Genomic DNA, 8,750 nt, shown 5'->3' on the forward strand with positions numbered 1-8,750 from the left:
AACTATAAATGATAGTGTCCTTCCAAAAATTATGTTTTACTTATAGTGAAAACCACCCTTGAATGATGGGATAGTAGACTAAAAGCTTTAGGACTCCAAACTATAACATATAATAAGTACCCTGTATCAAGATTAATGCAAAACAAGTGACATTTGAGCTTTTTAGAGAGATTTAGCAAAAAAAACAACACTTCTGGGTTCATTTGGGTGGATTTGACCTATCTCTGGCCCCCTTTGGTCATTACTCAGATTTTGAAGCTCTCACACACCAGTTCTTATGCAACTGGGCTCCCAAAGCGACACAGATTGAGGACATGGTGGCTAAAAAAAAACATTTTACCATGACAAAGCAGCACCACCTGGCGACATAATTGTGGACTGCATGTGGTCAGAAACTGATCAGGAGATCAGTGTGGGAGGAAACACTGTGGGGGTTTTCTGGAGGATTCCCTTTCAAACCTACCAACATTTTCATATAATATTTCCTTTTTAATAATATGATTGTTTTATGATTGTGTTGGCTTCACTGACCAGAAAGGGGAAGCCAACACGATCACAATCAATCCCCACATGGGGAACAAAAAAATATATACAACCCTGTCTGCACAGCCTTCATAATAAAAGCCAGACCAAAAGAAATTAAAACAAAAGATGTAACCACCAAAACAGAGACAAAAAAAAGCAGAAGTGAAACAAAGGAATAACTGCGAATTTTGTCTGACATTTTTCTTGAAACTAAAACTAACTTGTTTTAGCTCTTGAAAATTTGAAAATGGATTTAAATTAAGAAAAGCAGAATTGGGCCAAGAGATCAACACACATCTAAAACTGAACTGCTGCTGAGATGTTATTCCCTCTCTCGCTCCCTCTTGTTTTCTGTCACCATTTAACAGTCCACCATTGATAAAACGCTAAATGAACTCATAAGAACACCATAAGATCATCTGGTTTAGTTGTCAAACAAGTTCAAGTGAAAACATACTTCTTAAAAGTTCATAACCATCACAGCATTGCAGTGCTTTGAGTGCTAGTTTAGTTTTTGGCTGTTTTGATGAACCCTGGGGCCCCATGCAGCAAATTACAGGAATGCGTCCTGACCTGGGAGGATTTGTATAGACTTGATTAATTGGCATAACAAAGATTGCTTACGGTACAGAGCAGGGATCAAACTAAGAAATGAGAACTGCTGCATCACACCCTTTTCACCTCTGTAACATCTGTTTCAGGCTTTGCATGCTGGTTAGCGATTGTTCTGTTTGCTCTTTTTCTTCATGGTATGGCATGGCTGTTAAATTCCACTTTGGTTGAAATATCTCTTAAACAAGTTCATTAAACTTGGATAATTTGAAATGAGATTTTTTTTTACTTGAGAAAAGTAGCAATCTCACAGAAAATACTGGTGAAAGGCATGCATTACAAATGTGAGTTAAGTAAAAGTGCAATAGTATTATAGCACCATAATAAACATAAAGTAGTCAATTTCCACAATGGTCAGTTATACATGATGTATTATGATAATTGATGCAATAATGTGCTCATCACTTTAATATTGAAGGTGGTAAATCTGGGTTTAATTTGAATGCATTTACATAAATGTGTTTACTTTAGAAAATGCTACGGTAGCATGTGGGAACATTAAAGTCTACATGATAATAATAACAGCAATAGGCCTACATGTTGGACTACAGGAAGATTAGCTGTGCTTAAGGGCACTGCAATGGGGATTCTTCCATTAAAATAAACCATACTTCTTTAGGTCTTTCTCTCTTTAACATCCTCCCTTTACCCTTACTTTATATGTTTTTATGTGTCTGTTTTCTTTACATCTTTCTTTGCCCTACTTTCTCACTTTGTGGCAAGTCTGTACTCGGCAATAGAAATCAGGGCATACTCAACATTCCTTGGGAGTGTCTGGGAGTCAAACTACTCTGACAGGCGGAAGAAGGAAAGAAACACACACTCAAACACACATTAAAAGAACACACATAAGTAAGGGTGTAAATGCTGATACTCTCTCCGTGTGTTTCCAGTTATTAAAAGAGACTTTAGGGGATACATGTTGCCTCACAGTTCACAGGGCAGAGGATGTGGGAAACGCCCGTAACAAGCACACAAGTACTTATATATGACATCACTTTGCCTGACTCACAGCTGGGATAGTCACCGCATCAAGAAAACCGAAACACACCCCGGCTAAGAAAGGTCCATATGAAACTGGCCGCCATATTGGCTCCTTATATACCTTCCATTCAGTAAAGTAAAGGGCTCTTTGAGCCTGAATGGCCGCGCAACGTACGCAGTAACATTTGCCCTTTCTGTCAGGGTAAGACACGCTCCTTTACCTCTATATGTTAGCAAGGATACCCAATCAGATTTGAGTGCTTGCTTAAATGACGGTACACTTGACCAATCAGAGGCGTGGATTTTGACAGAAGGGGCGGGAGACAGGCGTGTCTGTGGAGGCCTAGGGTGTCGCCGTGGTGGCTCCCATTCGAAGGCGACGGCGGTCGTCTATGGTATATTTCAGCAGTAATCTCTCCAGAAAAAAAGGGCGAAATAACTCCGAGCAGGCAGTGAATTTACGTTGAGATTTTTCTTTTCAAATTCTTCTCGGTTGAGGTTGTGGCAGAGCTCTGTAATGACGGGGTGTGCCGAGAATTTGAATTAGCTCGCCGTTAGTTTGAAGAAAGAGTGAGTCGGGGGTAGAGAGAGAGAGAGAGAGAGAGAGAGAGAGAGGAGCCAGCCATTTTGTCCCGACTGTGTGGGAGAAAAGAAAGAGTGGAAAAGAGGAATCACACGGAAGGATATCCTTGTTTTTTCTGTTTCTGTTCTCATGCTGTAAAGGGGGAGAAAAAACAGTCGGGCTTGGGATATATATATAACTTCTTGGACACGGTATTAGTGGTGGTGGTATTTAGCCGACTAGCTTGCCAAGCTAATCAACACATCCCAGATTGTTAACAAGAGAACAGTTTGGCTAAGGAGCTGGCTTTAGACTGCACACAAGCGTGCTAGGGGAATATATACATATTTTTTTTTGTATCTTATCTGGGGTAATCGCAAGCTGTGTTTCAATGGCGAAGAAGACTTACGACTTGCTGTTCAAGCTGCTTCTGATCGGGGACTCGGGCGTGGGGAAGACCTGTGTTCTGTTCCGCTTCTCTGACGACGCCTTCAACACCACCTTCATCTCCACCATAGGTAAGAAGATACTACATGATGTGTTGCTACAGGTGTTTACTTTTTATTGTCATACCATCACCTTCTGACAGCTGGTTGACTCGTCTGACTTTCTCCTGGACATATTTGGTTAGCCATGCTATCGGCATGTTAGCTCCTCTCCACACAGGCCTCTCCTCTACTAGTGCCGCTTTATTAGCTCCTAGCTATACCCCCAGCTAACTGTGCTACTTTAATAACAAAACATGGTTGTTATGTGTGTTTAGCTTGCCAAAAATGCCGAGTATAACCGGTTTATGTGCCAGAGGAATTGCTGTCATGGCACTTGACCCAGTGGCTAGTTAGCTAACTAGGCTAGCATTGAGTAGCAGTACAGGCAGGGCCGACTACTGTTACAAAAACACAAAAATACTATCTCAATATTACTGACAGACGTTTAGATCTTAATATAATCACACGTAACTCTATGGATTTCCCCCCTGTCATGAATCATACCAAGAAAAGTCAACAAATATTTAGATCTTTGCTCAGAATGATATATGACACACAAGTAAATTCCCTCAAAACCACTGATCTTTACTTGTTGAGACAAATTACTAAAATGAAAGTAGCAATTTCATAATATACATTTACTATGTTACTGGTAAGAACCCTGAATACAAAAGTATGTAGAAGTAAAAATGCATTATGAGTGAATTAGGTTAGTTTTTTTTTTCAAGATGGCTCTGTTTTAGATGTTTTATTAATATGTAGGCAATACTTTAAGAAGCCCACATTATTTGTACACATCGCCAGCCTTACTGTAGATGTCAAATAATTGTAGTGAATTGAAAAGTAAATATTTCCCCTCTGATGTGTAGTGGAAAATAAGTATGAAGAAGCTGACACTGGTACTGAAAAATACTAAAGTACCTCTAACATACTTTTCTAGAACTGCTCCATAGAGAACCATAAACAATTCACCATGGTGGCATCATCAGCTTTCTTTCTCTGTACTCTAGCATGCTTCCGACATCACGCTCACATGAGTCAAATGTCAAACTGTGTCAAATCCCTTCAAGGCCACAGTGAAGGTTTCATTTACTGCTGTTGCTTAAGAGCAGTCCTGAGTAATAATGTAACATAAGATGTGTTTGCAATGCACTGGCTTTATATGCTTAATCTTTTGGACTAGCTTTAATTTCAAGCCCATCTTTTCTTAACTTGAAGGGTTGACCACTTTTCAGGACTTCATAATAACAGTGTTCCCAGTAACATCTAGGCCAGATGAGATTTGTTAAGGTGCAGCAGTAAACAACCGCTCTGTTGCAAAGCTTGCTGTCACATGTATCTGTTTGTTGATGTTTTGTTTGTAGTGTTTGTGTTTTTATTATTCTCTCAAACGTTAGTCTGAGTTAAAGCCATTGGATCTCTGCCAGTTCACCCAGTTTAGGGAGAGATGTGTGTCATGGTCAGATGCAGATTTACAGGTTGTTCTGCAGTCAAAGACCTTTAGTGACCTTTGCTCCTCGCAGCAGTACTTCCCTGTCAAGTTTGGTTTCAAGTGTATCAATACCTGTAAGAGTTTGCAGGTATTTCTGTTACCTACATTTTGAAAAACTTTATCCACACCCAAAACATTCGAATAAACTCTAAAATAAAATTACGGATAACATAATTGACCCTTCTAAAATGTTTGTGTACGTGTTTATTATAAAAAGGCTTTCTTTCTTGTTGAGTTCTTCCAAAAACTCTGGTAAACATAGGGCATTTAACTTTGACGTAAGTTAACAAGTTGTTATTATTAAGACCTAGGAGATAAGTCTGGCACGATACTGAAATTCGGGATTACGAAGCAACATAATTCTCCTGGTGTCAGGACGTGAGCTGACAGTTGTCCCCTTTTTAATAACTACCACAGTCACAATCCTCTGTCTCAGCTTGTATTCAAAACAAAGTAACCTGCAACGTGATGAGAAGTTAAGGAAATGGAAAATATAATAATCTCTCAGCACATCATGGTTGTCAGGGAGCACTGGTTTTAAACAATATACATTAACTAAGTGAGAATAATGTGATATTACTCATTCTCAGAGGTACTTTATTATACCATGCCTTCCAAGTATCTTTGATCATCTTATTGTTATCATCTAATACTCCTAATTATATCCTTGAGGTGACATCTTCAGATTGCTGTTGTGGACTATCACCAACTCAAAGAAAAGCATCAAATACTCATAACATTGTAGCTTCTGTGCTTAAAAAATTGTGTCATTAACCAATTTTCTATCGGTCAACCATTTAGTCTGGCTCTTATCAGTGTTAAGTTGTACTTGTGACCGCAACATATATGAACTTCATCGAGCTTTGGACAAATGTCAACACAAGCCCTTTGGTGTGTGCTGCTTCTGCTGCTATATACTTAGAGGGTACATCCTTTCCCCCCAGTATTATGTTCGCTACGATGTTAATGTTTTGGCAGACACTACTTTATGATCAGTAGATGCACCAAAGGACTTAAGTAAATGCACTGTATTGCAGAAAGTACAAAATGTACAGTCCGAAGTTTGCAAAGATTCTGCCTCCCTTCCGTTCTTTGAAAAGCCCTTCTACATAAATCTGTTGCATCCCTTCGTGTCCGAATTGGAAAGTGTTATCAGAGCCAGAACTTTGCTGAGAACCAGCAGAACCAGGACATCATGTGAAACAGGAGTGTGGTCTTCTTCTGACACAGTACTCATACCTTTGGAGACACAGATGCACAGCTGCTTCTCAAAATACCCCCGCTGGAAAACCCCTCTCACTCATCCTCCTTATTTCCAATCCCTCGCTGCCCTTCCTCCTTGTTTATTTAAGGTTATTACGGCACATTAAGAGTGCTGAATATGCACGAGGATCTGAAATCTCCTTTCACAACACATGATTAATTTTGCATGGAAACTGGCGATCGATGCAGTGGAATTCAGACTTGGGGAAGGAATGGTTCCTCCGGGATTTAAAAAAGAGAGAGCCAGCCATAAACCATGCACTCTCCGTTTAAGACGTCCAAGTGGATTGTCATTCGCTTCAGTTGAAGAATGCCCGTCTTTCCAGTGATTGGGTAAACATGGGATTGCACAATGTACATATTTTCGTGTCAACTTGCCAGTGCACCTCACTGGGAGGAAGAAACGTTTCACTCCTTGATGGGAAGACCTAAACATTACGTCAATCCCTGCTGAGCTTGATTTTTTGGAACTTTTAGTAGAACATCTGTCAAGACCACTTACCCCTTTTTACATGATTTGTGAATTGCTCATGTTAGAGTTTTGGAGGTCAGATATAAATGTCAGCATAGTGAGTTGTGTCCTATCTGCCGAAATCTTTCTCTCCGCTTTGTCTCTTTTAGTTTATATCCTTCTGTCCTTCCTCCCTCTCTCTGGGGAGTGCATATTATTTAGTGAGTCAGTCATTGGCAGCCACTTCCTTCATTATCGTATGGACCTGCTCCACCTAGAGAACAGCTGTTTCTTGGGACTTTTTAACCGACCACAATTTCTGACCAGAGCTGAACTGACAGCTCACCATTTAACTGGAAAACTCTTGGCCATAAAGTTCAAACAGTCGTGAATCACTGGTTTGAATTTAGCTTCCTCTAGAGCTCTACAATCGTGACAAAGACTATAATCCAACTAAAGCTGGCTAAATATTGTGATCACGATAATTCACGAGAACAGTTTGTGTGCACTTTACTTTTTCACCTTGTAATTTAACTTTTTAGCTGCAACTAGAAGTTAGGAGTCTTTTCTAAGGTTACAAATAATGATCGTTTTTTAAGTATTTTGATAATTTCCCACTTACGTTACTTTCAAGTTTTTACTGGGACCAGCTTTTCGAATGAGGCTTTTCTTTGGACTTTATGATAGGAAACTGAATATATTAGGCTTTTGGACTGTTGGTATGCAAAACCAGCATTTTGAAAATATCATTTATGGCTCTGGGAAAAAAGAATTTGTCAAAAAATACATCTGCAGATTAATCTGAGGAGTAGCCGTAAATCTTTCATACAAGCACATCACAATTTGTCTTGAGCCCAAAGTGACGTCTTCACAGCACTTATTATTTGCTAGGTTACACCTACTCTCTAAAAAAATAAGTGAATTGCTTTTTTTTTATGTCGCAGCTCTTTACAACAATACAGATTTGAGATAATATATAGATAACAAGTAGATTGAAATATGAACCAGTTTGCCAAGAAAGACTTGATGGCAGTCAAAAGGAAATGCAGCAAAGCGTTCTTGTATCAAACATAAATAGTCCAGCCCAAATGGAAAGGGAAATGAGTTTCCACATTAAAAAACATGCACACGTAGACAAAACTGCTCCCTGTCCTCTTACTAGCAACACTTCAACCAAAAATAAAAGTAAATTAAAACACTTAAAATATACAAAATACCGCAAATCTAACCAAATAATCTTAGTACAGGTTTTACAGTAACACGGTTTCTGTGTTACATGTAAACACATTTTTCCCCTTTCACACCAAGTACTTTGCCGTACTTGGTAGGGATGCACGATATTGTTTTTTTGAAACCGATACCGATAACTTCCTGCTTCTCAAGACCGATACCGATAATAATATAATATATATATATATATTAAATGTACCTGTAGTTTTTGCACACCTGGTGGTAAAAAAAAGAATAGTAGTGAGCAAATGACATGAGCATTACTACTATGAACAAAACAAAGCCAAGAACAGTTTTGACTCTTCAAAGTGACCATATTTATTTTCCCAAATAAATATAATTGAGTCAATCAGTCAATGTCAATGACAATGTGTTTCCCTGAACAATGAGTGGTCGGTAAAAGCCCCGGTGCCTTTGCAGCTGGCTTTGGATTTGCCGCTAGTTTAGCAGCGCAGGCGTCTTCGTACGCTTTTAACACACTATCGTAGCGATGGCGATGTTTCAGGTGACTAATCAGGTTGGAAGTATTATAGCTCGTTGCCTTTTTCCCTCCTCGAGGAACTTCTGCATTGCATTTGTTAATACAAATAGCAAGCGAACTATCTAACTCTGAAACTTTGAAATAGTCCCATACTACCGACGACATATTTGTTTACTGTCCTGGCTTCACGGCCGCACACCATTTACGTCACAGCCAGGCATGAGTTAGGGAGCGCTGGATTTGTGAAAAACTCCCCTCTTCCTAAACCAACAATACCACAGTACTGGCAAAACGGGAAGAGCCGAGTGAAAAACAAGCGCCCCTCATCCCAAACCACCCACACCGCAGTATTTTATTCTTTTTCTACCCAAAAAATATATTATATTATCGGGGTTATTAATACTTTCATCGGGCTTATCGGGATGACGTCATAATTCCTAATATCGGACCGATAATTATCGGCTCGATGATTATCGTGCACCACTAGTACTTAGTTCCCAGCACTTAGTACCCCCATGGAACTAAAGAGAAGATTGCGTTCACACCGTAATAAGTTATCTGAGGGAATATTACCCAAATGAAGTCGCTGACGTCACTTCTTCTTCTTCTGATTTGGGTTTACTGGCAGGCCGCAAAGAACTTCACGGCGTATACAGCCACCC

General features: G+C 39.5%; 1 protein-coding gene across 2 annotated transcripts in view; it reads left to right on the plus strand.

Annotated features, from left to right (window-relative positions):
* Nucleotides 1–2,474: 2,474 nt before the first annotated feature.
* rab10 (RAB10, member RAS oncogene family) overlaps nt 2,475–8,750 on the plus strand; it is an 18,449-nt gene continuing 12,173 nt past the window's right edge. For both annotated transcript variants that reach the window (XM_010790526.1, XM_010790527.1), the window contains exon 1: nt 2,475–3,201. In XM_010790526.1, the coding sequence (XP_010788828.1) occupies nt 3,075–3,201 (127 nt within the window). In that variant the 5' untranslated portion in view covers nt 2,475–3,074. The remainder of the gene's footprint in view (nt 3,202–8,750) is intronic.

Source organism: Notothenia coriiceps, unplaced genomic scaffold (genome assembly GCF_000735185.1).
Source record: "Notothenia coriiceps isolate Sejong01 unplaced genomic scaffold, NC01 NC01_scaffold00034377, whole genome shotgun sequence".
Lineage (NCBI taxonomy): Eukaryota > Metazoa > Chordata > Actinopteri > Perciformes > Nototheniidae > Notothenia > Notothenia coriiceps.